We start from the raw sequence: 26,310 nt of genomic DNA on the forward strand, positions 1-26,310 counted from the left end.
TCTTATTATATTTGGAAATTAAAGTAATTAGTCCTTCTTCCCACGTTTGTGTTTTTTCCCTGTTTAGGACCTCATTGAATGTCACTAATAATAATTTTTTCAAAGATTCCTGCATTGTTTTATAAAACTCAGCTGGAATCCAATCTGGACCAGGGGTTTTATTGGGGGGTTTTTTTGTTTTATTTTTTGATTGCTCTTTCTAATTCTATCATTGTTATATCCTCTTCCATTCTGTCTTTATTTATTTCTGATATTTCCAGAATGTTAGCTTGATCTAAATATACCTGTATATCTTGTTTCTCATGTTTGTCTCTTTTATATAATTCCTGAAAGCATTCCGCAATTATTTGTTTCTTCTCCTCCATCTCAAATCTTCTAATTCCTGATTTATCTTCTAATTGTTGTATATACTTTTTTTCTTATTTTAATTTATATGCAAGCCATCTACCAGGTTTGTTGGCTTGTTCAAAGTAATTTTGTTTTGATATTTTTATTTTAGTAGCTATTTCTTCTTGTATTACCACATTTATTTTGTGTCTAACTAATTCTTTTTCTTTTTTAATTTTCATATCATTAAGATCATTTTGCATTTTAATTTCTAATTCTTCTACTCTGGAATTCTTTCATTTGCTCACGTCTATTCCTATTTTTCTTAGCTGTATATTCTATTGTTAATCCTCTTATATATGCTTTTGTTGTATCCCATATATTCTGAATAGAGGTGTCATTATTCCAATTCACTGTTAAGAAAAAGTCTAACTCTTTTTCTATTAATTGTTTATATTCTGTTTTTTCTGTTACCTTAGAGTTTATTAACCATCTATTTCTTTTTTTCTGTTCTCCTTTAATTGTTACTATTATGGGATTATGGTCTGCCCATATGTTAGGTTTGATTTCCACTGTTGTTATATCTTTTTCTAACTCTGTATCTGTCCAAACCATATCACGTCTGGACCATGATTTATGAAGATTTGAGAAGTATGTGCATTTATCTTGTTCTGGATGTCTCTCTCTCCATATATCCTTTAGCTTAAATTCATTTGCCATATCTAAGAATTCTGAAAGCAATCCTTTTCTATTTTTAATACTATTATCTCTTTTCCTTTATATACTAATGATCTTCCTCTTGTGTTTTTATATATTTCATCTCTCAGTGGCTGTTTTTGGAAATTGGATATGAACCTCCCTAGGTAATTAGTAATTAGTTTGCACCCTGTAAACCTCATCTATATATTTATTCAACTCCTCTTTGTCTATTGTCAGTCCTTCTGATAGCAATTCCAATACTGTTGTAAATATATTTTCTTCTTTCACCTCAGGAATATTTTGTAATCTTAAATAGAAGGAAGCTTTTTTGAATTCTAAATGGGCAATGGCCGCTTCCAATTCTTTGTTAATTATTTTAAGTTTTCCTTCTGTTTCATTTACCCTTATTTTTGTATCTTCAGTTATTCCTTCTAAATTCTTTATATCCGTCTCCTGTCTAGTCACTGTCTCTTCCATTTCTTCTATTTTGGAGTTAAGTTTTACAAAATGTGATTTTACTTCTTCAAATTTTTGCCTGGTTTCTTGATGGTTTTATAATATTACATCTTGAGTTTTATTCATAGATTATTCTTGTTTAATCATAAATTCTTGTATTTTGTCCAGAGAGCTTTGTAATGTCTGTCATGTAGGTGCATCTGACACACTAGGCTCTGTAGCAGCATGATCAGTAGTTTTTGCACTGCTGGTGATGACAACATCAGTGTCAGCTTCTTAATTATCTTAGCTATGATTGAAGGAGTTGCCATATTCTTAACCCTCTAAAATTCTTATATTTCTTCTTACTCTTAAATAATTTAACCTTTTTTAATATATAAAATTATCACATATAACTAATAAACTAAACAGATTAATAAGTTACCAAAAATAGAAGCAGAGGAAGGAAAGTAATTAGACCTGCAGTAAATACTATATTAATAAGTCAATTCAATCCCCATTAAATAACTTATTAATTAATTAATTAATTGTCAAATATCAACCTTAATGATAAGCAGCTCCGAGTCTCCAGAGAGGGTCGGCATACAAATCTAATAAATTAAATTAAATTAATTAAATTAAATTAATAACAAATCATTACTTATCTTATAGTTACCTATTTAATAAATACATATCATCAAATTCTATCATATAATTTCAATTAATTCAGAAAGTTTAGTCCAAATCAAAGTTCAATTAAGAGTTTCCAAGTTCATTCAGGGTATTTAGTCCAAACCAAAATTCAATTGTAAATCACAAATGCCAAATTCATGTGATTCTTTATATTTATGCACTATAAAAGTTCTTATGTAAACCAATTTTCACTAAGTACAGCTCAATATAGAAGAAAACAATATTTATAATAATCACTGAGTTCAGTAATTAATATTTGCAATCATTTTAAACAGAATCCAATTAACCACCATTTTGTTCAATTGAGTGGAATCCGTCTGTCTATTCTGTCCTCTCACCAGATATGGGGGGAGGGAGGAACCAAAATGTCTGCTTACACAATGTCCCTCCATTGTTGTTGTTCTTCTTCTATCAGAACTGGGATCTATTTCTCACCTCCTCCACCCTTCTTTTTTCCTTTCTCTGCTCGTCTCTTTCAAATCTCCTTATCCAACAAACTTGTAGTTGCAGCACAGCACAGCACAGCAGTAAAAGATCCTCCTTCGGGACCTCGTATTCTTCCACCTCCCTCACCTGTCAATCGGTCTCCTCTCTTCTCTCTCCATCTCCGTCTCTTGCTCGATCTTGCCAATCTCCGTCTCTCGCTCGATCTTGACACTCCTTCTCTTCCAATCACCGCTATTTCACAGCTGGAGCTTCTCTATCCTTAAATTATTTAGTTGTTTCTTTCTAATGATTTCAAGAAGACTCCAGGAATTTTTAAGCTGTCTGGGTCATCATCAGTTTGCTGCTTTCCACTCCTTCTTCTTCCTGGTATTTAATGGGCCGCCATGTCTATGGGCAAGCTAATATCGCTAGTCTCTTTTCCAACAGGTCTGGGGTCTCTCAGCCCGCAATCGCAGGGGTTTGCACCTCCACCCACAATGTGCAGCTTTTCCCCTCTCTGATGCTCCCCTCTACAAGGTTTGCATTGCACTGCCCGGAAGTTCTTCCCTGGTAAACAGATTCTTTTCCCTATTTTCCTCCCGAAAACTAAAGTATGTCTTATACTCTGGTACGTCTTATACTCCAAAAAATATGGTAATTGAACTTCCAGAGAATGGAGAAATACAGTCATCTGGACTGTGGTAGACTTATTCTCTATAAATAAGCCCACTTTATTGCCTACTTCAGATTGCCCTTGACTAAGAAACTGGTTAAGATGTTTATAAAGTAGATTTACCAGTTGCACAGAATGCCCGTAATCTCAGAAGTGTTCAGTTCACCACTAAATTCTGTAAAAAAATTTGAAGTCCATTGGATTGACTCAGCTCAGCTTTTTATGAGCACGAATAGAGCTGCGGAATATACGAATGCCATGTTAGAGCAGTACATAAGATGCACTTTCAGATCACAGAGGAGAGAGGAAGGTAGTGCTTTTTACATTTTGTATTTTTGAATTCAAGGAGGAGGGGCAGATACTGGCTGTAAGAGACAATTTTATTGGCAGTTTGTGTTCAAGCACAGACCACTCAGATTAGGCTGGGGCAGGATTAGACTGGGAAGGATAAAAAGCAGGAAAAAGCCATTTTAATTTGCACTTTGAGATCACAGAGAAGGAGAGAGGAAGGTAGTGCTTTTTACATTTTGTATTTTTGAATTCAAGGAGGAGGGGCAGATACTGGCTGTAAGAGACAATTTTATTGGCAGTTTGTGTTCAAGCACAGACCACTCAGATTAGGCTGGGGCAGGATAAAAAGCAGGAAAAAGCCATTTTAATTTGCACTTTCAGATCACAGAGAAGGAGAGAGGAAGGTAGTGCTTTTTACATTTTGAATTTTTGAATTCAAGGAGGAGGGGCAGATATAACTATAAACCAAAATCAGCAAAGTTTGGTAGCAATAGGGTTTGTTGATTTTCTTGCTAAGTACTTGTATTTCAATACATTGTTAAGATGACAGGCTTGGTGCAGTGTAACACTTGTTTGGCTGTTGTCTTCCGTAGTACCTTGTGGAAATTGGGGTACTGCCCTCTTTGCATAAGGACATCTAGATTAGATGGCGAGATCTCTAGATTGCAGTCCTTAGTTTGTAGCTTGCAGTCAGAAGTGGAAAGATTGTCCCAGCCACGTGCTGTAATGCAGCCATGTGTGCAGCCTCCACTTCCATAGTGCCCCCCGAGGAGGAGGGCTGTGTGGACAACTGTCGGTTCAGGAAGACTGCGTGCAGTTGAGCAAAAACATAGCAATTTTGGTCTCTCTGTATCGAATTCCTATAATGTTCTTGCGGATTTAAATAGTAAGGATGTTGGATATATTAGCAAGATCCCTCAGGCAGAGAATGAGGGGATGTTCAAAGGGGAAGTTGTTCTAAGTGAGGTACACAGTGTCACCAAACCATCAAGTGCAGTTAGTAGAAATAAAAAGAGGACACATTTTCTTCTGGGTGATTCGACTGTTAGAGGTGTTGATTTGGGACAGAGTAAGGATGTGGTGAAGGTGATGAGGTGTCTCCCAGGGGCCACTGCCAGCAGGGACAGGAGGCAGATTACAAACATTGTCAAGGCTGTGAGTAAAGGTAATAACATTGATGTGGTGGTACATCTTGGCACAAATGATTTGTCCCAGAGAAATGTTAATGTAGTAAAAAGAGATTTTCAATGTCTAAGTGTGGAGCTGAGTAAAATAACTGATTCAGTGACTTTCTCAGTGGTGTTACCGGTTTGTGGCCAAGAGGATAAAACAACGTGTATCAGAGAGTTTAATGTGTGGTTAAGGCAGCGGTGTAAAGCTGAAGGTTTTGGCTATGTAAGTCATGATGTCAGTAGGTGGTCTAATAAGGAGTTGTTTAAGAGGGATGGTTTGCATCCATCATACAGAGGTACCCAGGTGCTCGGTGAGGAATTCAGAAATTTTTGGACAGGCATTTAAACTAGGTAAAGGGGACAGAGATGTAACTGATGTGGGTGATTTCTGTCCCCGACCAATGAGGATAAATCAGTTTTTGGAAGCTTATGAAAAGGGAGCTGCAAATAAAATAGATGTAGTTGTTGATGATAAGGGGCAAACTAATAATGAAAATAATGTTCTTCGGGTAATGTGCACGAATGCTCGAAGCTTGAGCAACAAGCTCTGTGAGTTAATGGCCATAATATCTAGAGATAATTTGGATTTGGTTGCCATAACTGAGACATGGTTTAAGGATACTAATGAATGGGAATTATCCATACCAGGATATACACTGTATAGGAAGGATAGAATAGAGAGAAGGGGAGGTGGAGTAGCCATTTATGTTAAAGAAAGTCTAAAAACAACACTAATTCAAAATACATGTCAAGATCTGGAGACTCTCTGAATTTGCATGCAAAATAAAGAAGGTTCTGTCATTAGAATTGGGGTCATCTATAGGCCTCCAGGGCAATCTGAGGAATATGACAACAAGATGGTGGATGAAATTACCCAAATGGCAGTAAAGGGAGATACAGTATTGTGGTTATGGGTGATTTCAACATGCCTGATATTGACTGGAATATCCCCAGTGCCCTTACATGCAAAAGTAAGAATATAGTAGAGGCCTTTACAGGAGCAGCTCTGGCACAGCTGGTTAAGACACCAACTACAGGGGAGAATATTCTAGATTTAGTTTTTACGAATGGGAATTGGGTTTCAGAGGTCAAGGTGGGAGAAAATTTAGGTTGCAGTGACCATCTATGTTTGTGGTTTGATGTAAAAACTCATTGTGAGCAATCCTATAATGCAACCAAAGTATTGGATTTCAGAAAAACAAATTTTAATGCAATGGGGGAATATTTAGATAACAAATTAAAGGGGAGGGATAAAATGGCAGGAGCGAGCACCCAGTGGACTGTATTAAAAAAGGCCATCTTAAAAGCCACTGGACTGTATGTAAGACAAATAACTAAAGGTAAAAGGAAGAAGAACCTGCTATGGTTTAGCAATGATGTAAGGGCTATAGTCAATAAAAAAAAGGCTGCCTATAGGAGGTATAAAGAGTCTGGAAGTATAGCTGATAGGGAGATGTATAAAATGAGACAGAAGGAGGCGAAACAGATAATACAGTGATACCTCAAGATACGAACCCCTCGTCTTACGAACAACTCGTGATACGAACCCGGGGTTCAGAAAATTTTTGCCTCTTCTTACGAACTTTTTTCGAGTTACGAACCGGTGTTCGGAGACTGCTGGGAAGCCGCGCGGCTGTTTTAAAAGGTGACAGCCGGGCGGCGGGGGTTCCCAGCACCCCCCCAACCCCGAAAGTTCGGCACAAGTTCGGGGTTCGGGGGGGTGCTGGGAAGCCCCCCAGGCCGGCTGCGACCTTTTAAAACAGCCGCGCCGCTTCCCATCTGTCTCCTGAAGCCGAACGGCAAAGCCGAACTTCCGCGTTCGGCTTCAGGAGACAGATGGGAAGCGGTGCGGCTGTTTTAAAAGGTCGCAGCTGGCCTGGGGGGCTTGCCAGCACCCCCCCGAACCCGGGTTCGGGGTTCGGGAGGTTGCTGGGAAGCCCCCCAGCCCGGCGGTCACCTTTTAAAACAGCCGGGCGGCTTTCCAGCAGCCTCCCGAAGCCGAACAAACCCGAACTTCCGCGCTCGGCGTTCGGAGGCTGCTGGAAAGTCCTACTTCTCCCCCCCAGCCAAAACCCCAAAGCCTGTTTGCTGCCACACGATTTAGCCAGGACAGGAGCGAAGTGACGTGGAGGAATGGGGAGCTGAAACCGGGCTGTTTCAGCTTTCCATCCCTTCACGTCACTTCGCCGCTAAATCGTGTGGCAGCAAACATGCTTTGGGGGTTTGGCTGGGGGGGAGAAGAAGTAGGACCTTCCTAACTCCCTCCCCCCCACAGGATTTAGCGGCGAAGTGACGTGGATGGATGGAAAGCTGAAACCGGGCTGTTTCAGCTTTCCATTCCTTCACGTCCCTTCGCCGCTAAATCGTGTGGCAGCAAACATGCTTTGGGGGTTTGGCTGGGGGGGAGAAGAAGTAGGACCTTCCTAACTCCCTCCCCCCCCAGCCAAACCCCCAAAGCATGTTTGCTGCCACAGGATTTAGCGGCGAAGTGACGTGGATGGATGGAAAGCTGAAACCGGGCTGTTTCAGCTTTCCATTCCTTCACGTTCCTTCGCCGCTAAATCGTGTGGCAGCAAACATGCTTTGGGGGTTTGGCTGGGGGGCAGAAGAAGTAGGACCTTCCTAACTCCCTCCCCCCCAGCCAAACCCCCAAAGCATGTTTGCTGCCACAGGATTTAGCGGCGAAGTGACGTGGATGGATGGAAAGCTGAAACCGGGCTGTTTCAGCTTTCCATTCCTTCACGTCCCTTCGCCGCTAAATCGTGTGGCAGCAAACATGCTTTGGGGGTTTGGCTGGGGGGGAGAAGAAGTAGGACCTTCCTAACTCCCTCCCCCCAGCCAAACCCCCAAAGCATGTTTGCTGCCACAGGATTTAGCGGCGAAGTGACGTGGATGGATGGAAAGCTGAAACCGGGCTGTTTCAGCTTTCCATTCCTTCACATCCCTTCGCCGCTAATTCGTGTGGCAGCAAACATGCTTTGGGGATTTGATTGGGGGGGAGAAGAAGTAGGACCTTCCTAACTCCCTCCCCCCCAGCCAAACCCCCAAAGCATGTTTGCTGCCACAGGATTTAGCGGCGAAGTGACGTGGATGGATGGAAAGCTGAAACCAGGCTGTTTCAGCTTTCCATTCCTTCACGTCCCTTCGCCGCTAAATCGTGTGGCAGCAAACATGCTTTGGGGGTTTGGCTGGGGGGGAGAAGAAGTAGGACCTTCCTAACTCCCTCCCCCCCAGCCAAACCCCCAAAGCATGTTTGCTGCCACAGGATTTAGCGGCGAAGTGACGTGGATGGATGGAAAGCTGAAACCGGGCTGTTTCAGCTTTCCATTCCTTCACGTCCCTTCGCCGCTAAATCGTGTGGCAGCAAACATGGTTTGGGGGTTTGGCTGGGGGGGAGAAGAAGTAGGACCTTCCTAACTCCCTCCCCCCAGCCAAACCCCCAAAGCATGTTTGCTGCCACAGGATTTAGCGGCGAAGTGACGTGGATGGATGGAAAGCTGAAACCAGGCTGTTTCAGCTTTCCATTCCTTCACGTCCCTTCGCCGCTAAATCGTGTGGCAGCAAACATGCTTTGGGGGTTTTGCTGGGGGGGAGAAGAAGTAGGACCTTCCTAACTCCCTCCCCCCCAGCCAAACCCCCAAAGCATGTTTGCTGCCACAGGATTTAGCGGCGAAGTGACGTGGATGGATGGAAAGCTGAAACCGGGCTGTTTCAGCTTTCCATCCCTTCACGTCCCTTCGCCGCTAAATCCTGTGGCAGCAAACATGCTTTGGGGATTTGGCTGGGGGGGAGAAATAGGACCTTCCTAACTCCCTCCCCCCCAGCCAAACCCCCAAAGCATGTTTGCTGCCACACGATTTAGCGGCGAAGTGACGTGAAGGAATGGAAAGCTGAAACCGCCCGGTTTCAGCTCCCCATTCCTCCACGTCACTTCGCTCCTGTCCTGGCTAAATCGTGTGGCAGCAAACAGGCTTTGGGGTTTTGGCTGGGGGGGAGCGAGTTAGGAAGGTCCTACTGCTTCCTCCCCCAGCCAAAAACACAAAGCCAGGCAGCCTCCAGCCGCCAAAGGAGCATCCTGATTCTCCCCGCTAATCTGTCCCGCTCATTACCCGTGTCCGGCAGAAGCTGCTGCCCGATTGCTCTTAGCCGGCGGGATGCAAAGTGCTGGTGTGGGGGGGTGTCCTGACAGCCCCCAACCCCAATGCGAGCGGCGGGGAGTCACCCATGGCCGGCAGAACATCGCTCTTGCTGACCTGCTGCCTCGCGGGGAAGCCGGGCAAGAGCGATCTTCTGCCGGCCATGGGCGACTCCCCGCTGCTCGCCCATGGCCGGCAGAAGATCGCTCTTGCCCGGCTTCCCCGCGAGGCAGCAGGTCAGCATCCTTGGCGGGCGAGTGGCAGGGAAGCCGGCGGCTGTGGCTGCTGCTGCAAGAGGCTTCCCCGCCTCCTCAAAGCAGCCTCCCAAACCCGAACTTTCGCTGAGAAGCCCCGCCGCCCGGCTGTCACCTTTTAAAACAGCCGGGGGGCTTCTCAGCAGCCTCCCAACGCCGAAGCCCCCAGGCTGTTTTAAAAGGTGACAGCCAGGCGGCAGCAGTTTTTTGCGGGGGTTTTTTGTTGTTGCATGGATTAATTGACTTTACATTGTTTCCTATGGGAAACAATGTTTCGTCTTACGAACCTTTCGTCTTACGAACCTTCTCCTTGCACCAATTAAGTTCGTATCATGAGGTATTACTGTATATGCTGCTAAAGCCTCAAAAGAAGAAGGAATTGCCAAATCTGTAAAGAAGGGGGATAAAACCTTCTTCAGATATATTAGTGATAAGAAGAAGAAAAACTGCGGCATCACGAAGCTTAGTACAGGGAATAATACATGCATTAATGGGAATAAGGAGATCTCTGACCATTTCAATAGCTACTTCTGTTCAGTTTTCTCAAAAGACACCTTACAAAATAATACTATAGAGGGATGTAGCATTGCTTCCAGCTGTACGGATTCAGCTCCAGTGATCTTAGAAGCCGAGGTCTTAGAAGAACTTGAACGATTAAAGATAAATAAGGCAATGGGTCCAGATGGCATCCACCCCAGAGTTCTTAAAGAACTCAGATCTGTCATTGCTACCCCCCTGACTGATTTGTTTAACCAATCCTTGTTAACAGGAGAAGTTCCTGAGGATTGGAGAATGGCCAGTGTTGTGCCTATCCACAAGAAGGGCAGTAGAGAAGAAGCTGGTAACTACAGGCCAGTTAGCCTGACATCAGTTGTAGTTAAAATGGAGACTCTACTCAAAAAGCGGATAAATCAGCACCTAAAAAACAATAACTTATTGGACCCAAATCAGCATGGCTTTACTGAAGGCAAATCATATCAGACTAATCTCATTGAATTCTTTGACTATGTCACAAAGGTGTTGGATGAAGGTGGTGCCGTGGATATTGCCTACCTGGACTTCAGCAAAGCCTTTGATACGGTTCCACATAAAGACCTGATAGATAAATTAGTGAAGATTGGACTTAATCCCTGGATAGTTCAATGGATTTGCAGCTGGCTGAAGCGTAGACATCAGAGAGTTATTGTTAATGGCGAGTATTCTGAGCAGAGACAGGTTACAAGCGGTGTGCCACAAGGGTCTGTTCTGGGTCCTATTCTTTTTAATATGTTTGTGAGTGACATAGGGGAAGGTTTGGTAGGGAAGGTTTGCCTATTTGCCAATGACTCTAAAGTGTGCAATAGGGTTGATATTCCTGGAGGCGTTTGTAATATGGTAAATGATTTAGCTTTACTAGATAAATGGTCAAAGCAATGGAAACTGCAGTTTAATGTTTCCAAATGTAAAATAATGCACTTGGGGAAAAGGAATCCTCAATCTGAGTATTGTATTGGCAGTTCTGTGTTAGCAAATACTTCAGAAGAAAAGGATTTAGCGGTAGTGATTTCTGACAGTCTCAAAATGGGTGAACAGTGCAGTCAGGCGGTAGGGAAAGCAAGTAGGATGCTTGGCTGCATAGCTAGAGGTATAACAAGCAGGAAGAGGGAGATTATGATCCCGCTATATAGAATGCTGGTGAGACCACATTTGGAATACTGTGTTCAGTTCTGGAGACCTCACCTACAAAAAGATATTGACAAAATTGAACGGGTCCAAAGACGGGCTACAAGAATGGTGGAAGGTCTTAAGCATAAAACGTATCAGGAAAGACTTAATGAACTCAATCTGTATAGTCTGGAGGACAGAAGGAAAAGGGGGGACATGATCGAAACATTTAAATATATTAAAGGGTTAAATAAGGTCCAGGAATGAAGTGTTTTTAATAGGAAAGTGAACACAAGAACAAGGGGACACAATCTGAAGTTAGTTGGGGGAAAGATCAAAAGCAACATGAGAAAATATTATTTTACTGAAAGAGTAGTAGATCCTTGGAACAAACTTCCAGCAGACGTGGTAGATAAATCCACAGTAACTGAATTTAAACATGCCTGGGATAAACATATATCCATCCTAAGATAAAATACAGAAAATAGTATAAGGGCAGACTAGAGGGACCATGAGGTCTTTTTCTGCCGTCAGACTTCTATGTTTCTATGTTTCTATGCAATGTGGATTATCAACAAGGAAATTGGGCTGATCTGCTGCCTTTCACAGAAGTGGCTTATTACAACATTGTGCATAGCAGCATCAGACTAACCCCTTTTCAAGTCACAAATGGCATACAATTCATTCCCATGCCTGAGCTGCCAAGAGAGCCGCTCTCCTCCAGGACTTTATCTGAATGGATGGAGTCATTCAAGAGGGGTTGGGAAAACACCAAGAAAGCGCTAGAAGAGGCAGCAGAAACATACAAAAAACAAGCAGATAAATGCCAATCTCTGCAGCCCCCATTTCATGTGGGAGACCGAGTTTACCTGTTCACCAAATACATTAGATTGAAATTGTCCAGCAAAAAGCTAAGACCTAAGTTCTTAGGGTTCTTTCCAATAGTGAAAGTAATTAACCCAGTAACAATTCAATTTAGCCTCCCAGTCTGTTACGGAAAGTGCATCCAGTCTTTCACAGCAGCTTAAATCTGCTGTTGGTTCAAGACTGAGACCACAAGATCGCCTGGCACCTAAACCGATGGTAGTGCAAGGAGAAATCAATTATGAAGTTAATAAAAATTTGGATTCTAAATTACATAGGGGTCAGTTACGGTATCTATTGGAAGATATACCCTTTGTCTTACCTGGGTTAAGAGTGGGATGTGAAGGCATATAAGCTAGTAAAACAATTATATGATAAATTCCCTAATAAGTTAAGGGGAGGACTGCCTGGACTAATATTTATCTCATTTCAGGACACGTTCATTGGTTGAAGGGGGGCAGCCTGTCAGTCCTGGAGGTCATCTTTTTCTTTGGATCTTCAGGGCTGTCATATTTAGTGGATGGGCATGCTGTGAGAACTGGGAGGGAAGGGGTTGGATGATGACAGGTTGAGATGCATAACCATAACAAAAAATTTTCACTGGGTGTTATTCAGACTACACCTGGAGAGGCGTGACTGGGGTACAACTTATATTAGGTTGGTGACCTGATTGGACCATGTGATGGACATAGCGCAGAGGAAGGGACTCTGACTTTCCTTTGGGTGGGGAAAACCCAGGAGAGTTCCTATTCATGTTTTCCCATGTGCCAATATGACATCTCTAATAAAATGGGACTTTGAGGGAATACCTCTCTTGGAGTCTTAGTTGGTTGGGGGTGCTCCTTGGAACCTTGAACATTTCTCGTTTTGTTGCAGAGCGTTATGGAGGTGTTACAAATCAGAGTGTTATAGAGGTGTAGATAACAGACTCAATAATTTCTCTTTAGAATTGAATCAGCAGCTCTTTGGACAGTTAGAGCTTTCTGAGTTGGTGCAAAGAACATCCTTTGTTGTACTTTTTAAATGACATTTTTGATATTAGGTGTCCATTTTAAGTCTTAAGATACGATAGAACTTAGAAATTTGGAGGTCTTTACTGTTCATACTATGTTATCTAGTATTGTGAGATGGGGTAGTATATGAGGGTTTCTCATAAAATCTATCAGCATTTCTACGATTTTGGTTATGTTTAGTTCAATATTGTTCTCATTGCAACACATGGCTAGTTGTTCAACCTCCTGTCTGTATGCAGATTCGTTGTTGTTTTGAATGAGACTAATTACTTTTGTATCATCTGCAAACTTCAGTACTTTAACAAAGGGATCCTTTGAGGTGCAGTCAACATTGTATAGACAGAAGAGAAGTGGAGAGAGCACACAGTCCTGGGGGCTCCTGTGCTAATTGTACAGGTATCTAATGTGATTTTGCCTAGCTTCACCTGCTGCTTCCTATCTGTTAGAAAGCTTAAGATCCATTTACAAAAGTGGTCAGATACAGCTAGCTGATTTCGTATAGTTAGAACAATATCTGGAATGATGCTATTGAATGCCAAGCTGAACTCTATGAAGAGAATCTTTGCATAGGTCTTTGGAGATTCAAGATATTGTAGGATGTAGTGCAGTCATATTAATAGCATCACCTGTCAATCTATTTGTTTGGTAGCCAAATTGCAAGGGATGTAACAGTGGATCTGTGATGGTTTTCAGATAGGGTAACACTACCCTTTCAAAAGTTTTCATAACTACAGATATTAGAGCAACTAGTCTGAAGTCATTCAGTTCCTTAATAGAGGATTTCTTTGGTACTGGGATGATAGTAGAGCATTTGAAGCAAGAAGGAATATAGCACATCTCTAGTGTTTTATTAAAGATGTAGGTGAAGATGTGGGGGGCAGCTGGACAAGAAGGAGTTATCTTGTCAGTTTGTAGGAGGCTCACAATTCAAACCCACTCAAATTCATTATTAATTCAGTGCAGTCCATAATGGATAATCACATTGCACTTTCTCAGGGACTGCTCATGCAAGCATACAGACTATTAACTAATCTGAAGAATACTATCACAAACAACAAGAAATAATATGACAATGATGCTAACATTCCCATTTAGCCTGCAACAAACCCAGGTGTCTACTTTATCTCCACATCTACACCAATAGCACCATCCCAGGCCCTAATAAATACTCATAAGATTAGAGGCACTTTCATATACCTCTATATAACATAATCTGCCAGCAATGTCCTTCTAGATTCTAAACAGGGCAAGTTTGATACAGTTTGATAGCAGGACTCAAAATGAGGACAAGGTAATATAAGAGCATTTCAATCTCCTTGTACTCTATTGAAGATCATAAAGTGACTGTTTTGAAAATAAGAAACTTCAATCATACAAATTGCTAAATTCATTTATGTCAAAATTACAACTTAATTCATGAAGTATTTATAATCTGTTATATAGATCCGTAACAAATCTGCATAATATGTCTGTCTTCTCTGCCCCATACCCATTTCATCTCAATTAAAATTCTACATTCAATTAAGCAACTCTAGGAATCTGATTAAGTTCATGAAATCATATCCTTTCATTAACTTTGGTAATCAAAAAAGACATTTTGGAATATAAGACGCACCCCCTCCCAATAAAAGAGGCTGAAAATTTGGGTGCATCTTATACTACAAATGTAGCTTTTCGAAGCTTTTTTCAGTCCTAATGAGGCACTAGTGAGTGAAGCGATCTTCTGCAATTTGTCTGCTTTTCTCATTGCTGCTTCCTCTGATGATCAGCTGTGCTTTAGAAGCTGTTTTTTAATCCCCAATCAGGAGATTAAAAGTGTGTACACCTGTGCTCAAAATCAACAAAGTAATGTGCCGAAGCATACCAGACTAAGAAGGCTAGCTAGCTGAGTACCTGATAGGTGGAATCCCCCCCCCTTATTTTCTTCCCCAATAACTGGGGTGTGTCTTATACTTTGAAAAATGTGGTAGTCTACATCAACATAGTTGATAGTTATTCTAAGCATCTGATGAATTTACTAAGCTTTGTTAATCAGAAATCACACTACCAGACCTCTATTTTTGGCTACGCTATATCAACATAGCTTTCCCTCCTACTATGATGACTTTTGTACTGTTGTATTTGGGAAAACAAAAACCTTTGGGTCCACTCTGCAGGATGGAATCCATGCTCAATTGCTGCATTCTCTGCTGGTAGTCCAAATGCATCCCATCCCATTGGATTTATCACCTGTGCAAAAGCAAAAAATGTTATTTTGGCATTTTCCAGAGCCCCGTGGCTCAAGATAATGTTTGCAAGTCCAGTGTTTCTACTCTACCACAAAATCATACAAACTATACTTGTCACATACAATTTCACTTTAAGTATAATGCATAGGATATTTTTTGTTAACTTGGAAACAGTCAATACTAGTTTATATGCTTGTATATGTTAATGTACATCCAGTCATTTTGATAATGTGCTATTATGTTTATTACACATATACTTATGACAACGCAAATAATCTCTCCCTCTCTCCCTTCTTTCCCCTGCCCCTCCTTCCCTCCCTCCCTCCCTTTAGCCTCCATTAGTACATATCCTGTTCAGCAAGGGTTTTTTGTTTTAAAAAAGTGATCAGAAACTAATGTTGCCTTATTTTTCCAGGAATGGTAGAATGTGGCAAGGATCCACTTTGTCCATAATCATAAAGGCCTTTTTATTTGTTTAAATAATTCTCTAGAAAGAGATGCCAAGGGAAGCAATTTAAGGACATCTTGGTCCTAACAAGCCAGATTTAAAGAATTGTGGCTCAATCTAAATTCCAAATGAGACTGTTATGACTTGCATATGTGAAAGAAAAACAACTGAAAGAGATAACAGACTAATCAACAGTAACCCTATCTTTTTAAAAAAATGTTTTTATTAAATTTTATCAAATGTAATCTCGAAGTGAATGTGATCCACCATGTACCAGTACGAATTCTGGATTGTCCATTTATTGCTGTCCTTCCACCCTAATACCACTATTGCTTGTGCACTTTCCAAAGCTGCTGTTTTGATTTCTCTAAATTCTCATAATTCCCCATGTTTAACTAGTGTTGCTAATTCTTTCATGATTATCCAATTAATGTTTAGCATATTGTTAATTTCATTCTGTACTTCCTTCCAAAATTTTTGAACTTCAACACATTCCCAGAGCATATGCATAAAAACTCCTTTTATTTGGCAACCATTCCAACAGTTTCCTTTTCCTTTCCTCTGGAAGTGTGCTAGTTTTACTGGCGTGAAGTACCATTTATGTAAAATTTTCCTTCTCATCTCTCTAATTCTTGTGTTCTTTATCTTATATATATTTTCTACTACTTCTTCCATCTCGTTTTCATTGATCTGTAATTCGTTTTGCCAGTATCTTGTTAGGCCTTTAATCACTTCCACTTGTAATAACATGCTATAAATCTTACTAGCCTGTCCTTTTGAATCATTAATCTTTTCTTTCAGTATTTTCTCTAGACAGTTTTCTTCTCTCAGAAATGCTTCTTTAATATCAATTTTATTCAAATATTTGCATATTGCATTAATCTGCAACCATTTTTGTTGGCCCTTCCATCTGTTTCATATAATTGTTCTATTTTCATTATGCCTTTATCATAGAAACATAGAAACATAGAAACATAGAAGTCTGACGGCAGAAAAAGACCTCATGGTCCATCTAGTCTGCCCTTATACTATTTTCTGTATTTTATCTTAGGATGGATATATGTTTATCCCAGGCATGTTTAAATTCAGTTACCGTGGATTTATCTACCACGTCTGCTGGAAGTTTGTTCCAAGGATCTACTACTCTTTCAGTAAAATAATATTTTCTCATGTTGCTTTTGATCTTTCCCCCAACTAACTTCAGATTGTGTCCCCTTGTTCTTGTGTTCACTTTCCTATTAAAAACACTTCCCTCCTGGACCTTATTTAACCCTTTAATATATTTAAATGTTTCGATCATGTCCTCCCTTTTCCTTCTGTCCTCCAGACTATACAGATTGAGTTCATTAAGTCTTTCCTGATACGTTTTATGCTTAAGACCTTCCACCATTCTTGTAGCCCGTCTTTGGACCCGTTCAATTTTGTCAATATCTTTTTGTAGGTGAGGTCTCCAGAACTGAACACAGTATTCCAAATGTGGTCTCACCAGCATTCTATATAGCGGGATCATAATCTCCCTCTTCCTGCTTGTTATACCTCTAGCTATGCAGCCAAGCATCCTACTTGCTTTCCCTACCGCCTGACTGCACTGTTCACCCATTTTGAGACTGTCAGAAATCACTACCCCTAAATCCTTTTCTTTTGAAGTATTTGCCAACACTGAACTGCCAATACAATACTCAGATTGAGGATTCCTTTTCCCCAAGTGCATTATTTTACATTTGGAAACATTAAACTGCAGTTTCCATTGCTTAGACCATTTATCTAGTAAAGCTAAATCATTTACCATATTACAGACGCCTCCAGGAATATCAACCCTATTGCACACTTTAGAGTCATCGGCAAATAGGCAAACCTTCCCTACCAAACCTTCCCCTATGTCACTCACAAATATATTAAAAAGAATAGGACCCAGAACAGACCCTTGTGGCACACCGCTTGTAACCTGACTCTGCTCAGAATACTCGCCATTAACAATAACTCTCTGATGTCTACGCTTCAGCCAGCTGCAAATCCATTGAACTATCCAGGGATTAAGTCCAATCTTCACTAATTTATCTATCAGCTCTTTATGTGGAACCGTATCAAAGGCTTTGCTGAAGTCCAGGTAGGCAATATCCACGGCACCACCTTCATCCAACACCTTTGTGACATAGTCAAAGAAATCAATGAGATTAGTCTGACATGATTTGCCTTCAGTAAAGCCATGCTGATTTGGGTCCGATAAGTTATTGTTTTTTAGGTGCTGATTTATCCTCTTTTTGAGTAGAGTCTCCATCATTTTAAGTGTTCGGAAACTTCAGATCGTGCAGAATGCAGAATGCAGCTGCGAGAGCAGTCATGGGCCTACCTAGGTATGCCCATGTTTCAACATCACTCCGCAGCTTGCATTGGCTGCCGATCAATTTCCGGTCACAATTCAAAGTGTTGGTCATGACCTTTAAAGCCCTTCATGGCACTGGACCAGAATATCTCCGAGACCGCCTTCTACCGCACGAATCCCAGCGACCAATTAGGTCCCACAGAGTGGGCCTTCTCCGGGTCCCGTCAACTAAACAATGTCGGTTGGCGGGCCCCAGGGGAAGAGCCTTCTCTGAGGCGGCCCCGACTCTCTGGAACCAACTCCCCCCAGAGATTAGAACTGCCCCTACTCTCCCTGCCTTCCGTAAACTTCTTAAAACCCACCTCTGTCGTCAGGCATGGGGGAACTGAAACACCTCCCCCGGGCATGCACATTTTATGTATGGGATGTTTTGAGTGTATGCTTGTTAACAAAATGGGGTTCTTTTAAATGTTTTAAATTATATTTGGATTTGTTACAAACTGTTATGTTATGCTGTGAGCCGCCCCGAGTCTGCGGAGAGGGGCGGCATACAAATCTAAATAAATAAATAAATAAATAAAATAAAATAAATTTTAACTACAACTGATGTCAAGCTTACTGGCCTGTAGTTACCAGCTTCTTCTCTACTGCCCTTCTTGTGAATAGGCACAACACTGGCCATTCTCCAATCCTCAGGAACTTCTCCTGTTAACAAGGATTGGTTAAACAAATCAGTCAGGGGAGTAGTAATGACAGATCTGAGTTCTTTAAGAACTCTGGGGTGGATGCCATCTGGACCCATTGCCTTATTTATCTTTAATCGTTCAAGTTCTTCTAAGACATCGGCTTCTAAGATCACTGGAGCTGAATCCGTACAGCTGGAAGCAATGCTATATCCCTCAAAAGGTGTCTTTTGAGAAAACTGAACAGAAGTAGCTATTGAAATGGTCAGCGATCTCCTTATTCCCATTAATGCATGTATTATTCCCGGTACTAAGCTTCGTGATGCCGCAGTTTTTCTTCTTATTATCATTAATATATCTGAAGAAGGTTTTATCCCCCTTCTTTACAGATTTGGCAATTTCTTCCTCTTTTGAGGCTTTAGCAGCATATATTATCTGTTTCGCCTCCTTCTGTCTCATTTTATATACCTCCCTATCAGCTATACTTCCAGACTCTTTATACCTCCTATAGGCAGCCTTTTTTTCATTGACTATAGCCCTTACATCATTGCTAAACCATAGCGGTTTCTTCTTCCTTTTACCTTTAGTTATTTGTCTTACATACAGTCCAGTGGCTTTTAAGATGGTCTTTTTTAATACAGTCCACTGGATGCTCGCTCCTGCCATTTTATCCCTCCCCTTTAATTCATTATCTAAATATTCTCCCATTGCATTAAAATTTGTTTTTCTGAAATCCAATACTTTGGTTGCATTATAAGATTGCTCACAATGAGTTTTTACATCAAACCACAAACATAGATGGTCACTGCAACCTAAATTTTCTCCCACCTTGACATCTGAAACCCAATTCCCATTCGTAAAAACTAAATCTAGAATATTCTCCCCTCTAGTTGGTGTCTTAACCAGCTGTGCCAGAGCTGCTCCTGTAAAGGCCTCTACTATATTCTTACTTTTGCATGTAAGGGCACTGGGGATATTCCAGTCAACATCAGGCATGTTGAAATCACCCATAACCACAATATCTCCCTTTACTGCCATTTGGGTAATTTCATCCACCATCTTGTTGTCATATTCCTCGGATTGCCCTGGAGGCCTATAGATCACCCCAATTCTAATGACAGAACCTTCTTTATTTTGCATGCAAATCCAGAGAGTCTCTAGATCTTGACACGTATTTTGAATTAGTGTTGTTTTTAGACTTTCTTTAATATAAATGGCTACTCCACCTCCCCTTCTCTCTATTCTATCCTTCCTATACAGTGTATATCCTGGTATGGATATTTCCCATTCATTAGAATCCTTAAACCATGTCTCAGTTATGGCAACCAGGTCCAAATTATCTCTAGATATTATGGCCATTAATTCACAGAGCTTGTTGCTCAAGCTTCGAGCATTTGTGCACATTACCCGAAGAACATTATTTTCGTTATTAGTTTGCCCCTTATCATCAACAACTACATCTATATTATTTGCAGCTCCCTTTTCATAAGCTTCCAAAAACTGCTTTATCCTCATTGGTCGGGGACAGAAATCACCCACATCAGTTACATCTCTGTCCCCTTTACGTAGTTTAAATGCCTGTCCAAAAAAGTTCTGAATTCCTCACCGAGCACCTGGGTACCTCTGTATGATGGATGCAAACCATCCCTCTTAAACAACTCCCTATTAGACCACCTACTGACATCATGACTTACATAGCCAAAACCTTCAGCTTTACACCACTGCCTTAACCACACATTAAACTCTCTGATACACGTTGTTTTATCCTCTTGGCCACAAACCGGTAACACCTCTGAGAAAGTCACTGAATCAGTTATTTTACCCAGCTCCACACTTAGACATTGAAAATCTCTTTTTACTACATTAACATTTCTCTGGGACAAATCATTTGTGCCAAGATGCACCACCACATCAACGTTATTACCTTTACTCACAGTCTTAACAATGTTTGTAATCCGCCTCCTGTCCCTGCTGGCAGTGGCCCCTGGGAGACACCTCAGCACCTTCACCACATCCTTACTCTGTCCCAAATCAACACCTCTAACGGTCGAATCACCCACAAAAAAATGTGTCCTCTTTTTATTTCTACTAACTGTACTTGATGGTTTGGTGACATTTACGACAACTTCCCCTTTGAACATCCCCTCATTCTCTGCCTGAGGGACCTTGCTAATATCTCCAACATCCTTACTATTTAAATCCGCAAGAACACTATAGGAATTGGATACAGAGAGACCAAAATTGCTATGTTTTTGCTCAACTGCACGCAATCTTCCTGAACCGACAGTTGTCCACACAGCCCTCCTCCTCGGGGGGCGCTGTGGAAGTGGAGGCTGGATACATGGCTGCATTACAGCACGTGGCTGGGACAATCTTTCCACTTCTGACTGCAAGCTACAAACTAAAACTTTAATTCCTTTATAACTCTATCTAGATTAACGTCATTATTTATGTTCAAAACATGCAACGTTGATAATTTTGAGTTCCTATTTGCTAATTTCCCTTGCCATTTCGACCAAATATCTACAACTACTTTCAAAGGATCAGCTAATCTATTGATTTCTATTTTACTCCATTTTTTAAATAAGATCTCTTTGTTTTTAACATTGTTAATCTCCTTTTCAAGTTTCACCCACTTCTTTTCTGTCAATAATTGTAATTCCATTAATCTTTCTATTTGAAATGCATCTTTATATAGTTCTAAATTTGGGTACCCCCATCCTCCATCTTTTTCTCTGGCAATCAGCCATCGTTTCCTTGTTCTAGGTTTTTTATTTCCTTCAATCCAATAGTTCATTTTAGTGTCCCATTCCCTTAGTTTTACTCCTGGGAAGGTACCTGGTAAGACTTGGAATAAGTACATCATTTTCGGAATAATCATCATTTTAAGAGCTCTTATTTTGGCCATTTTTTTCAAACTTTTATCTTTCCACTTTTTAATTTGCTTTTGCATTTTTTTCCATATTATATTGTAATTTGCCTCAGCAATTTTGTTTGGGTTTTTAAATAACCAAATTCCTAAATATTTCTTTTTTTTGCATCCTAATTTCAATCCTGAAATTTTTCGTATCTCGATTTGCTCTTTGGAACCTGTGTTCAAACAGAATATTTCTGATTTCTCAATATTAATTGAGAGACCTGATTGGTCTTTAAATTCCTGAAGTACCACCATTAATTTTCGCATCATTTCAATGGGGGTTTCAGACAATATTATGGCATCGTCTGCAAAAAGATTTAATTTCAATTCGAGTTTCCCAATTCGGTAACCCTTCCAATCCTTATCATTTCTAATTTTATTTGCTAGAACCTCAATTGCCATTGCAAACAAGATGGGGGAAAGTGGACACCCCTGCTTAGTTCCATTTTGAATATTGATTTTCTCTGTTCTATTTCCATTTACCCTAATATAGGCCATATTATCCTTACAGATTTCTTTTATAATTTGACAGAAATTTTCTCCCAAATTTAATTCCTTACAAAGTTGAAACAGGTAATTATGATTAACTTTGTCGAATGCTTTGTACACATCTAACTTCAAGACACATGATTTCTTTTTGGTAGTGGTAGCATGGTGTAACACATTAACAACATTTCTAATTGGTTCATGAATCTTTCTTCCTTTAACAAATCCATATTGGTCTTCACCAATTATTTTTGGTAAGATACTCTCTATCCTATTTGCTATAATTTTCATAAATATTTTGTAGTCCTGGTTTAGTAAACCGATGGGGCGATAGGATCCCAGGTCTAACAAATCACGATCTGGTTTTGGAATAGTGATGATCTCGGATGTCTTCCATGACTGTGGGATATTGAAGGTTTGAAGTATGTTATTAAAAGTTTCCCCAAATGAGGTAATAATTGAGTCACAAAAGTCTTATAGTATTCCCCCGTAAGTCCGCCTGGTCCTGGAGCTTTGGCAGGTTTCAATCCATTAACAACTCTAATAATTTCATCATTTGTTATTGTCCCATTTAACATTTGTTTGTCTTCATCAGTTAGTTTCTCCTTAGTCTCTATCTTTTGCAGAGTAGTCTGATCTTTTTTATATAACTCTTCATAAAACTCTTTCATTATTTTTTGCAATTCATCGTTACTACGTTTTATAACACCTTTTTTGTCCCTTAATGCAACTATACATTTTTCTTTTCTTTTTTTTAAATAATTTGCCATTTGTTTCATTGATTTATTGCCCCATCCCAAAATTTTCTGCTTTACAATCAATCTCATATTACAGTGATCCCCCGATTATCGCGAGGGTTCCGTTCCAAGACCCCTCGCGATAATCGATATTTCGGGATGTAGTGGTGCGGAAGTAAAAACACCATCTGCGCATGCGCGCCCCTTTTTCCATGGCCGCACATGCGCAGATGGTGGAGTTTGCGTGTGGGCAGCGGGGAAGACCCGGGGAAGACCCAGGGAAGGTTCCCTCGGCCGCCCAACAGCTGATCTGCTCCGCAGCGCGGCAGCAGCGAGGAGCCGAAGATGGGGTTTCCCCGTTGCCCAGGCAACGGGGAAACCCCATCTTCGGCTCCTCGCTGCTGCCGCGCTGCGGAGCAGATCAGCTGTTGGGCGGCCGAAGGAACCTTCCCTGGGTCTTCCCGCCGCCCAGGCAACGGGGAAACCCCATCTTCGGCTCCTCGCTGCTGCCGCGCTGCCGAGCAGATCAGCTGGTGGGCGGCCGAAGGAATCTTCCCTGGGTGCCGCCCGCCGCTCGAGAGCAAGAGGGGGAGAGATAGAGAAAGAGAGAGAAGGAAAGAAAGAGATGAGAGAGGGAGGAAGAGAGTGTGAGAGAGGAAGAAGCAAGATAGAGAAAGAGAGATAGAAAGAAAGATGAGAAAGGAAGGGAGTGACGTCATCGGGTGGAAAAATCGCGATATAGCGTTTCGCAATGCTCGGGATCGCGAAACTCGGGGGATCACTGTATTCCATATTTGTTGATCCATAAGTCTCAGTTGTTGTTTTTTAATTTTTAGTAAATTATTCCACTCCCCGTTTCTTGTAATTTTCAATCTTTCTTGAGTTAACTCAATATCTTTAATTAACTTTTTCCTTTCTGTCTCACATTTTTTTTATATATAAATTTCGGTACTGATACAATTCCCTCTCATAAAGACCTTATGTGCATCCCAAATTGTTGATTGCTTCATATTTCCCGTATCATTTATTTTAAAATATTCAATCAATTCTTTTTGGAGTTTCAATTTATTTTCTTCTCTTCCTGACACAAGAGGATTGTATCTCCATATTTTTTGTTTATTGTTTGAGTCAAATACAATTACTGCTAATAATGGGGCGTGGTCTGATAACCAAACGCTTTCAGTTTCAGCTCTTTTAAGATATGTATTTCCGGTTTTGTTCATTAATAGTCGATGCAGCTAAACTTATTATGCCTAGCTGAATAAAACGTGGCTCTATTTGTCGCTTCAGCATGAAGATCCATCATATCTAATTTATTTAAAGGCAAATTATTTTTTCCCTGTTTCCCTGCTATCAGTTCAATATTGAAATCGCCTGCCAAAATCACTGTACCTTCTGCAAAGTTATTTAATTTACGCTTTGTATTTAATATGAATTGCTTTGTGTTTACATTTGGGGCATAAATTACTGCTAATGTTATTACCTTATTCATTTTTCCTTTAACAAATAACATCCTTCCCTCCTTGTCCCTTTTAGTCTGGGTCAATTCAAAGGGAACTCTTTTATTTATTAATATTGCCACTCCTTTACTTTTATTATTATTGCCCCTGGACTCATATATCCCTCCCCAATCCTTACAGTTCGTTAATTTATCATCTCTTTTTCTCCCTTTATGTGTTTCTGATAAAAATAAAGTCTACTTTTTTATCCCTAGCCAGTTTCATGATTCTATAACGTTTAATCTGTGACGACAATCCGTTCACATCTAATGACATCAAAACTTTTTCACCCATTCCTTTTAGTTATGTTTCTCTCCTCTGTAAAGCGAAGCATATTGGAAGATTCTTCATTTGTAATCTTAAACCCCCATCCAAGTGCCCCTCCCTCAACATTCCCCCAGGGGGGAATCAATGGAAGAAATCTCCATTGGCTCCGAGAGGCACCCATGGCTTTGCTATCCCTCTAGTACGCTCTAACAAAAATACTCCTTTAAAAGTCAAATAGTAACCCTCAACACCCCCCCCCCCCTAATTCCTTCCTTTAAATATTGAAGGGAAAAGAATACCCAAAAAGTTAATCAGCTAGGAACAACAACACCAGTTATACAATACAGTACTTATTTCTTATTTCTTCTTTTGGCGCGTGACGCGCCCCTCCTCCTTCTTTCCCTTCTCTCGGAGTAAAGCTAGTTCCTTTTCTAATGCGATTATTCTTTCCTCCTTCTCTTGGCTGCTGGGATCTCCTGTAGATAACAAAGGAATCGCTTCTCCCATTGCTTCTCCCCCTTCGGCTCTAATTGTGTCCTTTGTTGACATTGCGTGGTGATTTATATCTGGATTTATTCCCAGCTGTCGAAGCATTTGCATTCCGTCTTCCAGGGAACTCGCAAAATAAGTCTTGGCATCTTTGAAAATCAGGATCGTGGCTGGAAATTTCCATGTGTAACGCTGATTATTCTGATGGAGCATATTCGTCACTGGTCTCATCTGATTTCTTGCCAGCAGCGTCTGAGCAGACAGATCTTTCAAGACACGGACAGGAGAGCCTTTGTAATGGAGATTTGGAGTCTGTTTGAGCTGTGTAAAAACTTCCACAGCTCTCCGCTCCAAGGCAAATCTTATCACAATATTTTTTTGGTTGGCTGAATTCCGAGGACCGTAAACCCAATGGACTCTTTCAATTTCATCCAAGTCCACTGTAATTTTGCTTTCCAGGAACCATTGGTAAATCAATTGGATTAATTTCTTATTTTCACCAAAATCCTGCTTAAAACCCCTCAATCGTAAGTTTGATCTCCTCTGCCGGTCCTCTAGGTTGTTTATACGCTGCTCTTGTTTTTTCCTATCAGCCTCCAGTCTCAAGATCTTTATCTCCTGCTCTTTGGATTGAACTTTCAGTTCATTCATGCCATTTGTCATTTCTTTCATGGCTAGTTGCATTTCTTTAAGTTGTTGTCCTACGTTTGCAAATGCCTGGAGGAGTGTATCCATTTTTTCCCATTTGGTCCTAACAAGCCAGATTTAAAGAATTGTGGCTCAATCTAAATTCCAAATGAGACTGTTATGACTTGCATATGTGAAAGAAAAACAACTGAAAGAGATAACAGACTAATCAACAGTAATCCTATCTTTACTACTCATTAGGTAGGTAGGTTTCCCAATGATCAGCGATTTAGGTATCAGATGACATTATTAACAAATGAATGAGATCTTACTTCCTACTTTTGGAATAAAAACTGAACTTTCTTATTTTTACTATTAGTGGCTAATAACTATGCCATTTGTCAATGCAATATAAACATTGGTGCGTATTATGTTGGTTATATAATAAAGAAGACATACGGTAGAGAAGGGATGCAACAGTTATCTATCTGGGAAAATAAATTGTCAAACAAAAAAGAGAAGTGGAATTCTGTTAAATGTGTATGTTATGCAAAATAGAACACCAAATGTTTACATAGTAATAACCAAATACAGTAGTACCTCGTGATACGAACCCCTCGTCATACGAACTTTCCGAGATACGAATCCGGGGTTCGGAAATTTTTTGCCTCTTCTTATGAACTTTCTCCGCCTTACGAACCTGTCGCCCGAGCGCCAAACCCGGAAGTTCGGCAAAAGTTTGGATTTGGGTGGCCGCCGAGAAGCCCCACCGACCGACTGTCGCCTTTTGAAACAGCCGGAGGGCTTCTCGGCGTCCTCCCAAACCCAGGAGAACGCCGAGAAGCCCCCCGGCTGTTTCAAAAGGCGACAGCCAGGCGGCGGGGCTTCTCGGCGACCTCCCGAACGCTGAACCCAGAAGTTCGGGAAAAGTTCGGGTTTGGCGTTTGGGTTCAGGAGGACGCCGAGAAGCCCCCGGCTG

The 26,310-nt window shown here is 40.9% G+C and overlaps 1 protein-coding gene across 1 annotated transcript in view; it reads right to left on the reverse strand.

Moving 5' to 3' along the window:
• The window catches only part of LARS2 (leucyl-tRNA synthetase 2, mitochondrial), a 359,496-nt gene that overhangs the window by 281,188 nt on the left and 51,998 nt on the right, over positions 1-26,310 (reverse strand). Inside the window, exon 4 of the mRNA XM_070728261.1 lies at positions 14,765-14,856. Within this exon, the coding sequence (XP_070584362.1) occupies positions 14,765-14,856 (92 nt within the window). The remainder of the gene's footprint in view (positions 1-14,764; positions 14,857-26,310) is intronic.

This window comes from Erythrolamprus reginae, chromosome Z (genome assembly GCF_031021105.1).
Source record: "Erythrolamprus reginae isolate rEryReg1 chromosome Z, rEryReg1.hap1, whole genome shotgun sequence".
NCBI classification, from domain to species: Eukaryota; Metazoa; Chordata; class Lepidosauria; order Squamata; family Dipsadidae; genus Erythrolamprus; species Erythrolamprus reginae.